The sequence below is a fragment of the Oryx dammah genome, unplaced genomic scaffold, assembly GCF_014754425.2.
Source record: "Oryx dammah isolate SB20612 unplaced genomic scaffold, SCBI_Odam_1.1 HiC_scaffold_9, whole genome shotgun sequence".
NCBI classification, from domain to species: Eukaryota; Metazoa; Chordata; class Mammalia; order Artiodactyla; family Bovidae; genus Oryx; species Oryx dammah.
Window position 1 is genome coordinate 23,506,275 of NW_024070193.1, and position 19,023 is coordinate 23,525,297.

General features: G+C 40.7%; 1 protein-coding gene across 3 annotated transcripts in view; it reads right to left on the reverse strand.

Annotated features, from left to right (window-relative positions):
* Nucleotides 1-19,023, reverse strand: part of ADAMTS9 (ADAM metallopeptidase with thrombospondin type 1 motif 9) — a 163,438-nt gene that overhangs the window by 68,548 nt on the left and 75,867 nt on the right. For 2 of the 3 annotated variants that reach the window (XM_040246587.1, XM_040246585.1), the window contains exons 22-28: nucleotides 17,276-17,440; nucleotides 14,330-14,449; nucleotides 10,543-10,647; nucleotides 10,237-10,404; nucleotides 7,948-8,217; nucleotides 3,094-3,255; nucleotides 157-333 (exon numbers count right to left, since the gene is read on the reverse strand). In XM_040246587.1, coding sequence (XP_040102521.1) covers nucleotides 157-333; nucleotides 3,094-3,255; nucleotides 7,948-8,217; nucleotides 10,237-10,404; nucleotides 10,543-10,647; nucleotides 14,330-14,449; nucleotides 17,276-17,440 — 1,167 coding nt within the window. The remainder of the gene's footprint in view (nucleotides 1-156; nucleotides 334-3,093; nucleotides 3,256-7,947; nucleotides 8,218-10,236; nucleotides 10,405-10,542; nucleotides 10,648-14,329; nucleotides 14,450-17,275; nucleotides 17,441-19,023) is intronic. The other variant, XM_040246586.1, reaches the window with a different exon arrangement.

A 19,023-nucleotide genomic window follows, 5' to 3' on the forward strand; every position in this document is an offset into this window, starting at 1 on the left:
GTTGCATGTCAATATGAAGAAAAGAAGAGACTGTGTATAGTACAGTTCCAGGGATGCCCTTGTGAGGAGGACAATCTGTCTCAAAGGAGTGACCCAGAGCACCTTGGAATTGGAGTGTTAGTTTTAGTTAGCAAACATGAATAGTTAGGGCCGTACCGAACTCCAAGGGCCAGCACTCCAGGCAGCATCTTGAGGACAAGCGTGTGTGTTACATTGCTCTCGATCTGGAGGCTTGTCAAGAATTTCACAGCTCAGATCCGGAAATCGTTCCCCGCTGGGCCTCTGACAGACTACCAACCTTGTTCTCAAGCCTCCACCACACAGCTTAGTACACTGGAAGAAGAGAAAGGAAGGCTGCAGTTATTCTGTCTGAACAGCCAGTGGCAAATTTTCTTTCCCCATGAGAAAAATGTTTTAGCCAAGACAGATTATGGCACCAGGCAAGATAAGCCTATAGGCAGAATGAAGCTGAATTACCAAAAGTAATATATACAGCAGACTGGAGTCCTGTCCTTTCATGATGTGTGTGTGTGTGTGTCAGTCACTCAGTTGTGTCTGACTCTTTGTGACCCCATGGACTGTAGCCTGTCAGGCTCTTTAGTCCATGCGATTTCCCAGGCAAGAATACTGGAGTGGGCATCCACTCCCTTCTCCAGGGATCTTCCCGACCCAGGGTTTGAACCTGGGTCTCCCATACTGTGGGCAGATTCTTTACCATCTGAGCCACCTTCCCAGGCAAGAATACTGGAGTGGGCATCCACTCTTCTCCAGGGATCTTCCCAACCCAGGGTTTGAACCTGGGTCTCCCATACTGTGGGCAGATTCTTTACCATCTGAGCCACCAGGGAAGCCCCCTTTCGTGGTAGCTATTGTTTATTAAGCATTTGCTCTTCATCTGTACTAAATGCTAATATATATATTATCTCATCAACAGGAGAGTATAATTATATGGGGCAACTGAGCTTAAGAGAGTATAACTTGATTAAGGTCAATTCAGCAGCAGGTGTCCAGGATAAGATTACAGCCTTTTCTTTCAGGTATTCAAAACCCAAAATCAAAGAAACAGATAAAAATCTAAAAACCACTTAGTACTAAATCAAGGATATAATGACTGAGCTGGTGACAATCTCTAGGAAGTTGTCACCAACCTCTTGGCTATTCTGTGACTCCAGTCTCCGTAAACCTTTCTGACGTCCAAATATTTTATGCTATCTCTGAATCTGAGGATAATGATGGCATTCCCCTACGATGAGTCAACAGTGTGGTGGGAACGCTGGATACGGTTCTGACTGTTGGCTGGACCCACGCTTCTGAGGCAGGAACAAGTTGTATTTCTTGGACAGTACCACAGAGCTCACATCCAGGAACACTGACTGTTCCCCTGCTGTGTCAAGGCCAGATCTCCCATGGAATTTGGAATGATCTGGTCCGTGCTGACAGCCAGCATCCCAGCAAATGCGTGTACTCTCCTGGCTTCAATCCAATTACAGAAGCTTACGCACAGGCTCCATGGGACAGAGCTTTATGAGGAGTTTCAGGAAACCCACAATATATGCGTCTCCAAACCTGACTTCCCTTTCCGGTTTTTCAGCAAAGCCCTCCAGAATGACGTACTATCAACAAAAGTTAACAAAACTCTGTTATGAGTGCCTATGACTACTTTACGTGAATGAAAGCATGAAATGTGGACATGGGACTTCGATTAGCCAGGGGTGTGGACTAACATGCCCTTCCATCTCATGTGTCTCTGTTCCCCTCTTGGTGGGCCGTAGGGGGCCTCCATGATGTCAATCCTTGTGTTTTATTTTATAAATTTTATAGTCAAGACAGAACAACTCAACAAACTCTAAGTACGTGCTCTCCCTGTGGATTCAAGAGTAGAAATATATATTCTTTTTTTTATTAAATACAAAACAAAAAACATCTAAGTCCTACACATGATAGTGGCTTAAAACTCATTCAAAAATATAGTCATACTAATAATTATTATTACTAGTAATAATACTGATTATCATTATTATAATAGCAGCTAACTATGATTGAAGGCTATGGGCTAGGTTTTGACGTGCACTATCTCATATAATGGCATGAATATTATGAAGTGGATGCCATTATTTATTCTCATGTACAGATGAGAATACAGATATTTGGCAAAGTTATATTATTTGTCAAAGCCACAAAGCTTGTAAGAGCCAGGGCTGGGACGGGGGCCCAGTTTTGTCTGCTCCAAATATTCTATGGCCTTTCATCAATCATAGCCGACAATCCTTTTTTTATTATTATTAATTTTTATTGGCATGTAGCTGCCTTACAATTAGTAGTATAAAAGCAGTAGCTTTCGTGTTAGTTTCTGTTGTACAATGGAATGAATAAGTTATATGTTTACATATATCCCCTCTTTTTTGGATTTCCTTCCTATTTAGTCATTACAGAGCACCGCGTAGAGTTCCCTGTGCTCTACTGTAGGTTCTCATTAGCTACCTTTTTTATACATAGTAGTGTATACTTGTCAATCCCAATCTCCCAATTCTTCCTCCCCACTCCCCTTGGTATCCATTCATTTGTTCTCTATTTTCATAGCAAGCAATTCTTAACAGGTTAAGAGCTGACGAATTTCACTATTTGAGACTATACAGCTAATTATTCAATTCTATAATTACAATGCATCACCCCTGATAAGAATAACAGCTCCTAATCCCTGATGAACAATAGCTGGTTCATTACGAATTTGAAATATTGGGAGACACAATGCCATGAGAACAATGGTGCACCACAAACACCCCCAAATTATGAAGATGGCAAAACTTCCATTGATTAACACACATTTCCAGTCACTTTAAAAGCACCCATGTTTTAATCAGCAGAGGTTAACATTTTAAATTAGCATTATCTGTATTCTTTCCTAACATCTCTCCTATGTAGTCAAGCCATCTCTTTTAAAATAGTCCAGAATTAAGATAGATCTCCTAGTTAATCTGAAATCAAGAAGCTTTAACTAGAGCCAGTTCTTCTTCCTTCAAATAAACTATGAACAACAGCACTGTTTGGTATTTGCTTTTTCCCAAAGGGTGTGTAAGTGGAGTTTGCGCTCACCTCTCCCCAGCTGCCATAAGCCCACTGAGGACAAGGGCCAGATTCGCAGGCTCTGTGCTCATCAGGTTTGATTCTCTCCACGCAGTCGTTGGCAGTGTACCCATTCTCATCCTGACACACAACAACACGCCGCTGGGACCCACCAGCACAGGTACTGGAACACTGAACACAGCAGACATCGGTCAGCAGGTTAATCCCCACCTCAGGCTCCACCTCGAGGACCCAGAAAGCAGCTGGCTGAAGGGTCAGAAACAAATGTGGCAGAACCACTCTCAAGTCGTCCACAATGGACAGAATGCAATCCTGAGCATCTCCCTTCCATGGAGCTGCTTAACGTTCAGGTCTTAGCAATATTTGGAGGGCAGAAACACCACTTTCCCCATGTGCATGTTAGGTCTCCATAGGTGCTTAGGAACTGCCTAATGAGTGATCATGTCTTGTGATTTCCAGAGCAATCTGATTCCTCCTCTGCAACTCTGAGAGGTGCAGACGTACTGACTGACACCACAGTCTACTGGGAAATTCTTTTTCTTTTCAAAACTGCTAGCACTTATTTAGAACCAACATTTAACCTCCTTTTCAACACAGGGGTCAAATCACTTACTTAAAAAATTGCCAGTTGCTGAAATTAAGCTTCTATACTAACTCCTTCAAGTATACAAGGAAAGCATCATGGACTGTCACTTACGTATCATTTCCTTGCAGCTGACATTCCCTGCTCTCCCTTCACATAGCTAATGTAGTGAGACTTGTTTTCCTTCTTTATTCTTATTCCCCAATGAACTTGAAGTCCATATTGATCAACTTCTCTTCAGGTGCCTGAGCCCAGCCATGCCTCTCACAGTTGTCACAGAATTATGTTCGGCCTTCAGCTTATTTCCCACACAAGCTTCTCATAGCTCTCTTATTTGTCTGCATCTTGAGTGGTTTTTTTTTCTCTTTCCATTTTCCCCTTATCTTTTAAACCCAATGTGTTTGCTAGTCTCCTTCACTCTGACCCTTAACTTGTAAAATCTGTTTGCCAGTAAAAAAAACCATCAAGTCCTCTAAGCAGTGGAATTCTCACAACTTATCAAGTCTCAAACTGTATTTGCAACATTGTTTTGAGTTCCAGGTTCCAATGGTTGACATGTGCTATCAAACTCCAGCTCAAACTAGTGTTATTTAAAAATAACTGTGAATACTGCTCGTTGCTGGTCACCTTCTATATAAAGATGTGAAAAAGTTATTTACTTATTGTACTAGACTTTAGTTCAATTTCCCTGCCAATGTTGGTCAAATTATGAATGATTTTCAAATATACTGAGCTTAATTTCTTAAATTCAGAGCAGGAAAATAGATTTATTAATTCTGTCTGAGCAATTATTTAGGAAATTTTTGATTTACAAAAATCCCACCTCTATTCTCTGAGGGTTCTGTTATACTTACTCTAAACTTAAAAATACTTGTTTTCTACTTTTAAACAGCTTAATACATAAGAAACACAGAGAACTATTATTTTAATTGGCTTTGTTTGGGGCTAAGAACTTGAAATCTTAGGAAGGACCTTCAAGAGTATAAAGAGATTTGGAATATATACTTTGGCCCTTGGATTTTTCCTTTGATAATAAAATCTTTATTCATCTGAGATAATAATCTCACCTGTGTTATTGTCCCCAATAAAATAAGTCTCCTCAGAACTTCAGTATCATACTTGTATCCCTAGTAGGTTCCACAGTGCTGGTCACATGATTAGAGTTTCTGGAAGGAATAGTTTCATAAACCACAGGCTATCCTCCCTTCAATATGGCTGAGCGGAGCAAGGAAGGACAATGGATCCAGGGTCAACTTAATGCATTGGCTGCCCAGTGACCAGTCCAAAGCTTCCTACAAAGAACCTGACCAGAGACAGAGCTCAGCTGGGGGCCAAGCAATTGCACAGCACAGTCTAGAACTCGCACTGCACCAGTCTAAACCCAGGGTCAGCCAGGGTCTTTATACTCCCATATCCAGGTGAAATATTGTACATGATCTTTCTCCAAGTCCAATTTTACCACATTTTTTTTTTTTAACTAATAGGGATTCTTCATTCCATTCCCATGTTGCAGAATTTCACTCTGGATTGCTTTTGTTAACAATTTTCCTATCCTTTTTAGACAACATATTTTCCTAGGTAAACATTCCTTTGAAAAAACCCTGTATCTATCATCCACACTCTACAAAACAAGAGAGAATGGCCATTAGGGAAGCAAGAGATGATGGACATCTGTTTGTTTGTTTTTTTTTAACCTGCCTCATATATTTCCCATTGATATCAGGCAGGCTGGATTTTCCTTTAAGAAATCCATCAATGGAACTCACCTTAGTGGGACTATTTTTGGGGGGCCATGCCATGCCGTATGCAGGATCTTAGTTCCCTGACCAGGGATCGAACCCGTGCCCCTGCAGTGGAAATGCGGAGTCTCAATCACTGGACTACCAGGGAAGTCCCAGTGGGACTATCTTTTAAGAAGTTCTACACTTTCCTGATCAAGGAGTACGTAGAACTGGCTGAGCCAATCAGATTTTCCTGGGAATTTGAATCCTGAGCAGAGCAACCTGAGTGTGGTTCAGAGTGAAAAGGGTTCAAGAAATGATCTTATAGATATTGTTCCATCTAGATTGGCAAACCACAGCCTCGGGGCCAAATCCAGCCTGCCAGCTGCATTTATAACTAAAACTTTATGGGAACACAGCCATGTCCACTTGTTTACATTTTGTCTATGCCTGCTTTTGTGCTGAGACAGCACAGTCTGTTAGTTGCAACAGAGACTATATGGTCCACACAGCTGAAAATATTATCTGGCCCTTTGCATAAAAAATTTACCAACCCCCAATGAGATCCCTGAAGATGCTCTGGGCTCAGTCTCTACTGGGGCTAAATGAACAGTTTTGCTTTCCCTTGAAAGAACCAGTTCCTTTTCTTTTGCTTGCAACCAGAGACCCCTAGTCGCTAACACTGAAAATCTCATAGAAGGTTTGAGTTTACACAAACACATCCTGGAAAATGAAGTTCTGATTCCAGAATTTACTGAAAATGCTAGATTCCCATTCTCTAGTGTTCATAATTCTCTGCTGCCATTCCTACTGTTGCAGGCAGGAAGAATCAAGCATCCCAAACCGTGAAGAGATGCATACGCATGCCACACACTCCTGGGAGTAAGTCAGGCACGTCAAGCAAGAGCTGAAAAATCTCATCATCCACCTTCAGCCTCACTTAACTTAGAAAAAAAAAAAAATCCCCAAACAAAAAACACGCACAATGAGGAGAAGAATGGTATTGCCCATTGCTGCAAAAAGGTTACTTAATCCTCCTTAATTGGGAACTCTGCCCAAGGGCAGAATCATTCAATCTTAAAGGAATGCATTATCCACAAACGTAGTCCTAAATAAGAATAGCCTTCAATTTTTTTTTAAGTCCTAATTTTATCATTAGAATACACATGTTTGAGCTGTGAATTTTTTCAACTAGAAAAATCATGGGACACTCAGTGATGACCTCGCTTGATCACTCTTTAATTTCGTAGAACCCAAATTTCTTCTAACCTAGGCAAAAGAAGCTTCAAAGTGGAAAGTAAGGGAGGAGAATGAGTTGTTGAAGGTCCTGGGCAGATGTTCTGCTTACAATCAAGAGGTGCAGTGTATAAAAACCCTTAGGAGCCATCAACATCACAGGAAAGTAAGCTTAATTCATTGAAATATAACTAGGGTGGAAAACTGACCGGTTCCTTCTAAAGCTTTTTAGTCCAGAAATAATTAAACACGGTTAGCAGTACTAGAAGGAAACAAATAATAAACAATTAAAAAGAAGACTTCATGAGAGATTAATAAACACCAAACTCCCCAAATCTCCCCCAGGATCTCCTGCTGCCCTACCCTTCCTGTAGCTCCTTTAGAGATGTCCAGTATTCCAGAATATAATTATTTTTTGGAAAACTATTCAGTAAAAATTTCTAGAACTTTTGAGAGCATATTTTTCCTTTGGATGTTAAATACTATTTGTCAAGTTCTTCCTAATTTGAAGGATAAAGATAATGATAACAATAATCATCAACATTTAATTTTCACTCTATGGCAGGGAGAGTGTGAAACAGTATTTGCATTGCTTGATTTAATTCTTACAACAACCCAGCAAAGTCGTCACTATCATTAACTTTGTTTTAGAGATGATGAAACAGGCTCAAATTGGAAAGGGGACCAGCTGAAGACCCCAAAATTGGAAAGTGCAAGTCCTTGGATCAAACAGAGGCAACTTCTCTCAAAGCCTTTGCAGTTAACCACTAAATGAGAGATTTTAATATTTTTAACCTATGCAGTTAAAAATACCATTGAGTTAATGGTATTTTTCCTCTAAGCACAGATTTTACCCAGCTGAGTGTTTCTCTTCTAATCCGCTACTACAAATGGCATAGCAATTGTGCCACTTTAAGACTGCACTCATCTGGAAAATAGCAAGAAGGAAAATGACTTTCATTAAAAATTTCCTTTCAGAGAAGTTCTTCTGCCCTTTGAATTTTCCTTCAGGTAAGGAGGAGCCGTCTGCCAGCTCCAGGATCAATCATCATGGCCTTCACAGTACCTTCTAGGAAGCTGCCTGATCAAGTCACCCAGCAGTGATACCCACTCCTCCACCTGGTTAGAGGTTAAGGTAGCTTAGAGTTGTCTCAAGTGACACCTTTTCTGGGACTACAATTAACCCCAGCAAATGAAAAATGCACATCAATCCCTCCTGAGATAAAAATGTTCCAGAGGTGTTTCTAGTCTGCTTCTCTCTGAGCACTATATCATGTGAAAGAGAAGAAGGCAAATTCGGGAAAGACTTGAGGGAATACTCACCGCTCCCCAGGGGCCTGTCCTCCACTGATTTCCTCCGAGCACATGGGTGCGGCTAGGGCTGATGCTCCTGGGGTGATAGTCCTCATTCAGGAAAGGGTTCTGAGAAAGGTCTGTGTCTGGGGTCCACTGAGGGCATGGTGACATGGAACAGTCCTGATCAGTTTCTGGGATATAATCTGGGTCGCACTCACTTTGATCGATCACATGGTCACTGTAGTTGACACAGACCACTTGCCGGGTGGTCCTACCTTGGCCACATGTCACGGAGCACTATATTGGATGTTCAGAAAGGGAAAGAGAAAGGATATTCAGCCAGTTGCTCAGGCCAAAACACCTGGCATATATCCTGGTGGCTCAGATGGTAAGGAATCTGCCTGCACTGTGGGAGACCCGGTTTTCATCCCTGGGTCAGGAAGGTCACCTGGGGAAGGGAATGGCTACCCACTCCAGTATTCTCGCCTGGAGAATCCCATGAACAGAGGAGCCTGGAGGGCTGCAGTCCATGGGGTTACAAAGAGTCAGACATGACTGAGTGACTAACACTTTCACTTTTCACATCCCAGTCTCTCCCCTTTTCTTCCCACCTCAAGGCCATTTCATGGAGAATGCCTGTTATGTATATTCAAAATACACCCCCAATCAGCCACCTCCCATCATCTCTGCCATTGCCTCCCTGGTCCAGGCCACCACCTTCCCCTGCCAGGACTATTGCAGTGACCTTTCAGCTGGGGTCCTGTTTGTAATCTTGATGCCTTCACCCACAATCCAAGTCTGTTATCCACAGATATGTTAACCATATCATAAACCATGACCCTTGCGAACAAACTCAGATCATGTCATTCATCTAGTGACTGCCTAATTCACTGTGAGTCATGTCCAAAGTCCTTTCCTTGACCTGGTAGGTCCTTCATGATGTGGTCACTGGCTACCTTTTTGACACATCTCTTTTTATTCTCTATACACTGCACTCCAGCCCCACTGACCTTATGGACGTTTTTTGACTAGGCCAAGAACACACCAATCTCAGGGTCTTTGCAGCCACTCTACTTTCCATTGCACAACACAGATATCCATGTGGCTCACTGCTTCACTTCATGCAAGCGCTGGTCAGTGCAATGTGGGGACTTTTCTGACTACCTTGTCTAAAAGCACATCATCTCCTCTCCGCCATCACTGTGCTTGACCTTTTTTCTAGTACTTATCAGTATCTGGTGCTGTATCATATATTTATATCATTATTTGCTCATTGACTGGAATTGCCACTGTCATGATCTTCATAAAGGCAAGGACTTTCTTATTTGTCAGTCACTGCCCTTTCTTAGTAAGTTTTACAAATACCTGGTGAGTAGACTGATGGATATGATAGACATCTGTGTGTGTATGTTTGGAAGCTCAGTGCACGAGAGTGAGGTTATCTACCACTTACTGAGCGTCTTCTTCATTCTAAGCATTTAACAGACAGACTCTCAAACAATCCTTATAATCTTATAAGCTATTCCTTTTTGCCTCTTTTGAGAGCAGAAGAAACTGAAGTTCAAGGATTTACACCAGACTGCTCAAGGTCATGCAGCCAGTTAACATTAAGGTCTGGATGTTTACACAGCTCTCTCTGGATCCAAAGATTTGGATTTTCACAGATTTGGATTTTCTTTCAGATTTCACATATGTATTAATGATGTTTATTGAGATTTTCACCTCTATTCTCTTTACCTATCCTGAGCTTTGGATTTCCTGGACTCAGAAGCTTTTTGCAAGGCAGAAAGCAGCAGCTACCTGAAGACAAAGGCTTTTTCTATTTTTATAAAAGTCCACAGGTGATTCTTAGTGTGCACAGGAGGCTGGATCCATAGCGTTAGCTGAGGATTCTCACTTCTTACTCTTGGCAGGAAAGCAGAGGCACAGGACTTCAGGGAACCATAGGATGCAGGAGGCACCCAGATTCAAGCTGAGGCTCTCCTCTACTCCCCTACTTCTCCCTGCCACTTCTGGCACTCCACAAGCCTGCTACATTCTAATGTGGCTTGGCTCAATTAAAACTGCATTTTTCAATCAGCCCAACAGGATGTGGGCTTAAGTAGACTGTAAATTAATTTACACATTTTGAAGAAATGTGCACTTCTTGCACATCTGGCTACGATTCATACCAGCTGCACATACATGGAGAAAAATAACTCACAAACCAAAGTCCAATTCTAAAATAGTACTGATTGACCTTCTTGACCCGTGACTAGTCATCCTTCTTACGGCTCCCCCAGTCCTCTCCCAATTCCAAACAATTCACTTGCTTACAGGGTTCCAGTCCAGAGCCTTCCACTGCCCACAGGGAGTCACAGAACATTCCTCCTTTGCCACTGGTCTAGGCAGGGTCACACAGGCACTGTCATCAGCCACAGAGCCGTCCTCATCCCGACAGCTGACATATCTCATCCGGGTACCTTTTCCACAAGTGGCTGAGCACTGGGTGTTGGAGTGAAATAATGCAGACAGGTTATTTGAAATGGTCATTCACTGGATAGCAACCTACTTCCTAAAGGCATGTCAGAGAATATCTGCCTCTCCTTCCACCCTCTCCACTTCTTCCATTGTACTTCTTACTGGAGTCCAGGACCCAAATCGCCACTGAGTCCTTGGCGCACTGTGTGTGCTTCTCCTTGCTTCCGGGGCAGCTGGGGGAGGCTGACAAGATGACAATTCACAGTCCTAGAAGAGGATGGGAAGAAAGAGCCAAAGTTACCTTTCAGCCATGGCACATATGAATAGAGCTACTGATAATTCTAAGATCTCAGGCTTCAGTGTGATTTGGGGCAAGTCACATGACAAGTCACAGGACATCTTGGGCTTCCCTAGTGGCTCAGACGGTAAAGAATCTGCCTGCAATGTGGGAAAACTGGGTTCAACCCCTGGGTCAGGAAGATCCCCTGGAGAAGGGAATGGCAACCCACTCCATTCTTGGTATTCTTGCCTGGAGAATTCCACGAACAGAGAAACCTGGTGGGTTACAGTCCATGGAGTTGCAAAGAGTCGGGGAAGACTGAGTGACTAACACTTATTTTCACATGACATCTCTCAGTTCCAACCACAAATTTAACTGTAAAATGGGATATAATCTGAGTCCCTTTGTGGGTGCCTTAATACAGAGCAGGAGTTTACTTTATGATTTTCTTTCTTTTTTTTTTGGCCATGCCTCATGCTATTTGCAATTCTAGTTTCCCAACCAGGGATTGAACCTGTGCCCCCTGCAGTGGAAGCAGTAAGTCTTAACCAGTGGACCAGCAGGGAACTCCCTACTTCATGATTTTCAAAAGCATATTTATTTACCTATTTGTGTGAAGAAAAATATTATAAAATGGCACATAATTTATGAAAAAGCTATATGCCCTTTTAAAATTATTGTTACTTAAAAACAAATTCTGAACGCCAAATTCTGTTCCTACATTTCGTTTCCTAGCCAGATTTTGCTAGCCATGAATGTGCTTTCCAAGTGTACCTGAAGATACCTCCTGAAGCCCTGAAGAAGGTCAAATCTAGCTATAAGAGGTGTGTTCAATATCACAAAGCCTAGAATTTGTATCACACCCCTCAATCAGAGGAAATTCCTATAATGGATTGAGGTTATCCACGCATAGATAATATTCCCAGATTTACAAATGGGAAAACGAAAGTCCACACCTGATCACTATCATTCCAAGCATCAGTGGTTATCAAATGTTCTTTGATTAAATGCATACCCATTAAATTCCCAGGAAGCCCTGGGCACAGTGCAAAGTGCTAGAGGCTTGGGGCTGAAGTGACTTTAGGAAGCTTACAGACCAAACAAGAAATTCTGTTAGCTGGCTCCAGACCTTGCCGATTCCTCTGCCTAGGTCCAAAGAAAGGCACAGGGAACTTGGCACACAGTGAAGAATTTATCACATGCTACAAATGCAGAAGCTTCCCTATATTCAGTCCATGAATATAACTGAATAACTTAGAAATATACTTTGTGAATTTCTAAGAGAGTTGCTAAGACCTCATTTCTTGATTGTTCAGACGTCACAGCTAATACTTCCCAGTTAACATGCAGTGGGTTGGAGCATTTCAATAAATAAAACTAAGAATGACACAAGTCACATGTGGTGTTTGGTTAACTGATCAGAGATGACAACATGAACTACACTGCCATACTCATTTCCTTTGAGACTCTTCATCCATTCATGACCCAAGCTGCAAAGTAGCAGAGTGAGGGTCTGAGAGTGAGGCAGTACACCTGCCAGATGGGGCCTCAGAGCATGAGTTCTGGGCATAGTGTGGATTCAATTAGCAAAGAAGATGTGAAAACCCATTTCTCATGACACACTCTCTTTATATAAATGATGCCAGAATTGAGGTCCACATTGAACAGTATACTGGTGAATGATTATCAACTAGATCTCTTGAGAAACAAGGTGCGTTTATAGATACAGGTAGGCATGTGTGTATATATATATGTATATATATGTTTATTATAAGTTTTTTTCTGATATAAATAATGGGTAGCATAAAGTTTACAAATAAGTAATAAGATATAAAATTTAAAGTAATTTAAAGTAATAATAAGAGATAAAATTTAAAATTTTAAATAAGTAATAAGATATAAAATTTAAAATTTAAAATTCCATAGAGCCAATTAATTCTTACAGATTATTTTTGTTGATTTTTGCTGAACTCTTGAATCTAGTCCCAAACTATGGCTGTCATTGCTAGACCAGAGTAGTTCTGACCTGAATGTTAGCTGATATTTTGCTTACAATTGAGTACTGTGAAGGAGAAACAATGAAGATGTATGTCAGAACTTCACTCATTCACCAATGACATGAACAATTTCTTTGCTGAGTCAGGTAATAATTTTCAAATAACAGAAAGATATTTCTTTAATTTTTTTTGTGTGTTCTTCACAACATAATAGCTGCAGACATAAGACTGTTTAAAGTTGAGTCTGCATTATTAACACTTGCTCAATTACCTTTTTAAGCCGAAATAATCAACATGAAAATCAATTAAACTCTGACTCACAGCTTTTGCTGATTTCTGTGGTATACATACTCTCACTATGGCCAATGTCAACTTAACAAGTTAATATCAATGAATATAGACTGGGAAAGGATGTGCAATGGTTCACCATTATACAGAATTTTCACCATGCAAATACATATAAATGTAATGTAAACCATAGTCATAAGAAATAAAATAGTAAAATATAGGAAGATAATTAGAAAGTGATAAGCTCTGACTATTTCTCAACCTATTTTTAATATTATCTGTTTAATTATAGGTTTTTATTTTCAATTTTCAACAATGGCAGTATATAACAACCAGCTTGCAAAATTTCTGAAAATTTACCAACCATCACCTGTGAGCTACAGCAAGACAGCTCCAACACATGCAGCCTGAACATATGATACCATTTGCTGAACCCTACATTGGAATTTTGGAACCCTCCAAAATCACTGCAGATGGTGACTGCAGCCAGGAAATTAAAAGACACTTTACTCCTTGGAAGAAAAGTTATGACCAACCTAGATAGCATATTCAAAAGCAGAGACATTAATTTGCCAACCAAGGTCCATCTAGTCAAGGCTATGGTTTTTCCAGTGGTCATGTATGGATGTGAGAGTTGGACTGTGAAGAAGGCTGAGCGCCGAAGAATTGATGCTTTTGAACTGTGGTGTTGGAGAAGACTCTTTCGAGTCCCTTGAACTGCAAGGAGATCCAACCAGTCCATCCTAAAGGAGACCAGTCCTGAATGTTCATTGGAAGGACTGATGCTGAGGCTGAAACACCAATACTTTGGTCACCTCATGCGAAGAGTTGACTCTTTGGAAAAGACCCTGATGCTGGGAGGGATTGGGGGCAGCAGGAGAAGGGTACGAGAGAGGATGAGGTAGCTGGATGGCATCATCGACTTGATGCACATGAGTTTGGGTGAACTCTGGGAGTTGGTGATGGACAGGGAGGCCTGGCGTGCTGCAATTCATGAGGTTGCAAAGACTCGGACATGACTGAGCGACTGAACTGACTGACATTAGAATTATTAAAAAAAAAAAAAATCTGAGTTCAAGAAAACCAGCACAAAGAGTCAATCTTCACCACCTAGGAAGAATCAGAATTAAGAATCTACATACAATTCAGAATCAGAATCAGAATCTACATACAATTCAAAAAAATAGAGAAGACAAAAGTACTACATCAAAAAATTAGATCCAGAATATAACACATAAGTAAATCCAGAACAATTTAGTTAATCTACTGTTTCCTCTACCTACATACTTACCTATGAAAGGACTTCTGTTTTGACTGAGCTCCTGGGAAGTTTTGGCATCATAGTACCCAAGGTCAATAACTGATTTAGACAAAGGGACCTTACCTGGGTGTCAGTTGGTCGAGTCGCTGCATTGCAGTCATTGTCATCCACCACTGACATGTAAGTCCCAATGATACATTTCACTGCTCTTAGCTGGTATCCTTGTCCACAAGTGACACTGCACTGAGGGGAAGAAATAAGACGGAAAAGATATGCAATCTAGCAAACGTTCTCTTTCCCTAACTTCACCCGTAACATTCACAAGAGAAAAAATATTTCCATCACAGTGGGCCAGACGACTGGCACCCCAAGAAATCAGTTAAGAGCAGGTAATTCTACTTTGTACAAATTACACTGATTAATTATCAAGATATCACATGGAATTATTTCTACCTCCCATAGGAATGATGTTTGTAGTTTAATTCCTTGATTGCGAACCCCTGGAAGGAGGGGAGTACATGTCAATCATTTTTACATCTGTCACACTATACCTAGCAGAATGCTGTGGCTAAAATAGGTACTTTGTAAAGTTCTTATTTGACTTCTGAAAATTTTCCCTAAAGAAATATAGTTTGCATCAATATTTCTATACAAGAATGGTCATCACAATATTATTTATAAAAGACAAAATATTAGAAACCACCTAAATAGGGAAGAACCAAAGTCAATTCAATGCACCATAGCAAACAGATCATAAAGGAAATATGTCCACTAAGGCTAACTGTTATATTTTAAAGTGGTTAAAAAACAGTAAGTAGAGGGAGTGATGTCATGGAAAGGGCAGATAGTATAGAACTGATCCATTCCCCCTCTCTGTAAAAGCTATCAAACTGGCAAAAAGTGGCAGAATCAGGTTTTCTTAAAGAAGAGGGTTCTTTAAAAAGATAACAAGTTTATAAACCTTTACATAGACTGATTAAAAGTAAAACAGAGAAGATGCAAACAATTAAAAGCAGAAATGAAAGTGAGAGCACTGGTCCTGACTCTATAGCAATAAAAAGGGATAGTGAAAGTAGTGTGGACAATTCTATGCCAAGATATTATATTAGCCAATCGAGATGAAACACATGAATTTCCAAACCCATACAAACTATCCAGAAATGCACAAATCACAAAATCTGACTTAAGAAGAAACGAAAAAGAAGTAAAAATATTGACTCACCAATCAAAGATCTCATAATTTAAAAAAAAGTCTTAAGACCAGAGGGCTTCACTGGTAAATTCTACCAAACATTTATAGAAGAATTAAGCTCTATTCACGATGACCAAAAAGTGCAAACAATCCAAATATCCTTAGAGGGATAAATGGATAAATTACAATATATGCACACATGGAATATTATGCAGACATAAAAAGGGATGAGGTAGAGATGTGTGCTACAGCATGATGAACCTCAAAAGCATTATGCTATGTGAAAGCTGGACACCCAAACAATCAAGTATTGTATGATTTCATCTGTATGAAATACTTAGAATAGGTAAACTCATGGAGCTAGACAGCAGAATGCTGGCTACAGGCTTGAAGGAGAAATGGGGAATAACAGCTTGATGAGTATTTTAGCATGATATAATGTTTTAGAACTAGACAGAGGTGGAGGTTGCACAGCATTCTGAATGTACTAGATGCACTGACTTGTTCACTTCAAATGGTTAATTTTGTTACATGAGTTTTACTCCAGTTAACAAAATAAGTACAATTCTAATACTAGTTTTTAAAACATAAGAAAATCATAAAGGTATTAACTCTGAAATACAGAGTTAGGAGTATGGCTATCTCCTTTTTGCTAAATTGCTTTTTGCAAAACTTCAATAATATTAAGGGGAAAAAAACAACAACAAAGAACAGTTGGTTGCCGTGAACTGTATGTTTAGTCAGAGGAAGGACAAATCTCTGGCTAAGACTGACATGCCATAGACATGGAAAAAAAAAAAAAAAGGTCAGTTAATTCTAAAAGGTGTTATCTTCAAATCTTAACAGTGGCCCTGAAATGCACTCTCCACAAGAGATATGCAGATGTAGACAAAAAGGAGGCAAGGTGTGGAGTGTAGGCAGACTCCACCCATTTACTGAGTGTGATCAAACATGATCAACCATTGTGACCACCAGGGATGTTGTGTTAACAGGGCATATTTGGAAGAGCCCAGTGTGAATGGTAGAAACTGTAAGGGTGCAGTAATAAAGCTGCTCTCATTCACTTCACGCATGCTGGAAATGAAGACATAAGCCAGGGGGCTGACGAGGCTGTGGCTGTGGTTGGACTGGGTGGAGGGAGAGGCAGTCTTAGAGAGATTACGTAAGTGACAGCAAACAGCTGCTCTGCTTCTCTAGGGAACTTGGAGTGCTACTTAAATAGTGCCGGGAACGCTTTTGCTTCTATATTAGGAAAGACTTAATTCTAAGAGTCGTGACTTCTTAAATGCAAGCCCAAGGGAGATTCTCACTGTCTCCTTTCAGAATAGTTCAAATGACTGTGAAAACAACAATAGGGACTTGGAAGAGATTCTTTCAAAGAGACAAGATGCCTGCAAACTTTGATCTAATTAATTTTGTTTGAAAAGCCTGACTTATTTTTAAGAGGTGAGCTTAGGAAGCATGACATTGGGAGCTAAAACATCCCTTTCAAATCCCAGCCCAGACCCTCCTGCCAAAGACACTGGCGCTGGGTCACATTCTGTTACAGACCCACAGCCGCATGCTAGTAGATAGCATCAGCCAGGCACGAGGAGATCTGTTGTGAATTTGTTCCAATGTGTGTGTGCTCAATCTACAGTTTTAACCCAAGGGCAAACGCCCACACGTGGGCCTGGAAAGGGAATGATCAGGAGGGGAGCAACAACCCTCAGAAGTGTGGCAGAATGGTTACAGGGTTTCCAGCGCTTGGCCCCACAGAGGGACTGAGCATGCCACATGCTACAGTGGTGAAATCCCTGCCACTGGAATGTCCCTCTGCAGGCCTGCTCCAGATAAGAAGGAAAGAATGTAGTTAAGAACTTTATCATTCAAAATACCTGTCCCCAGGGACCCGCCTGCCAGGACGCACATTCTGGCTGCTGACAGGTCTGCATGGAGGTCGGTTTGGTCTCGGGGTCACAGATTCTATCGTTTAATCGATCTTTGCCAAACTGACACCAGACCTGGCGGTGCTTATGCCCTTTTCCGCAGGTGACCAAGCACTGTAAGAAAAGGCACAGCTAGTCAGGGTCATTTCTGAACAAAGCACTCTGGTTCTTGCGGATTAGTCATCGATTAGCAAAACCAGGTGTGCTCTTTTCCCAGAGCAATTCTCTCTCTCTCTCTCTCTCATCACAATCTGTAAACATATCAAGCTTTATGCTTTTGGCTCTGTCACTCATTCGTTCACTCATTCTGTATTTACCCAGGCTCTGGGCCAGTTGCAAGCACAGCATAAATTTCACACAGCATCATGCTCTGAAATCCTGAAAAATAGCATCCATGGCTTGGTAGCATATGAGTTAAGGGTAGGGAATTTACAAGTCAGACTAACTTGGGTTTTAACCTAATACAATTGACTATGGATACTAAGTTAAGTGATCTCCCAGTACTTCAGTTTTCTTGGCTGTACAATGGGGATACAATAGTGCTAATGGCCAGCAATTGTGAAAACTAAATGAGAAAAACCCAAGTGAAGTGCTTAGCGTGTGTCCATTTAAGGAGTCTTAAATATAATAATCATTGTTATCTACATTCATTGTAGAAAACTTGAAAAATACAGAAAAACATAAAAGAGAAAAATATAACAAGCCCCAAGTCTCACTATCTACCTAGGGATACCGTTATTAAAATATTGCTCTTTTCTTCCTCTTTTAGCTATAGAACATTGGGATCATAATGAATATATATTTTGATATTTCCCACCTCTATTTCATTATCTGTTTTTGGAAAGGTTTGTTACATAACTTGATATGATACTTTATGTAGTATTAGCTTTCTAGGTAGAACTTAAATCCAATGCCTTCTTTCATTTTTTTTTTTTAAACCAAATATGGGATCAAGATTGAAACTAAGGCTGTTTTTAACATAAACACAAGCACTAGCTTTCCTGTTAATCTGTCCAGGAGACAGACACTGTTAATCACATGTACTGTTACTTTTCTGCCATTTAGAGACATTAACAGTATTCTTTTAAGACTGAGATTTTAATTAATGTTGAAAGTAAACAGTTAATATTTCACTTACCTGAATGAGATAAGGGAATGGATACAGAAGCTGTAGAAATATCTCTCCCCCAACATTCCTGACTTGGCCCAGTGAATAAGACAGTTTCTGTTCCCCTGCCGTGTGTTCCTCTGAAGGAAGGTGCATTGGGGGCGGTGCGTGGAGGGGGGGACCTGCTCAGAGACAGTCTCACTGGGAAATACTAGCACTGTTTATAAAATTGAGAAAGAGGCTTCATCTTCTTTCTCTTGTTGTCCCGGGATCACCTTTCTAAACAATTTGATATGCTTTCTCAAATAAGAGACAAGCAAAGCATAAACCTGGAACACTCAGCCTGGTCCTTTCTCTTTTTTCCCCAAGTTTTCCACTGCAACTGGATGGGTAATCAAATAGGTCACTTGCTAGGGTTCAGTTCTCTCATTTCAAAGATAAGCAATCAGGGAATCTCATTTTTTTTAAACTTCAAATCTAAACCAGTACAGCTTTATAATTAATAAAGCTCTGATTTCCTTTACAGCAACTTAGCCAGGTCTGAAAGTGGAAAGAAGGTGAGGGACTAGAACTTCAAAAATCCCCAGTA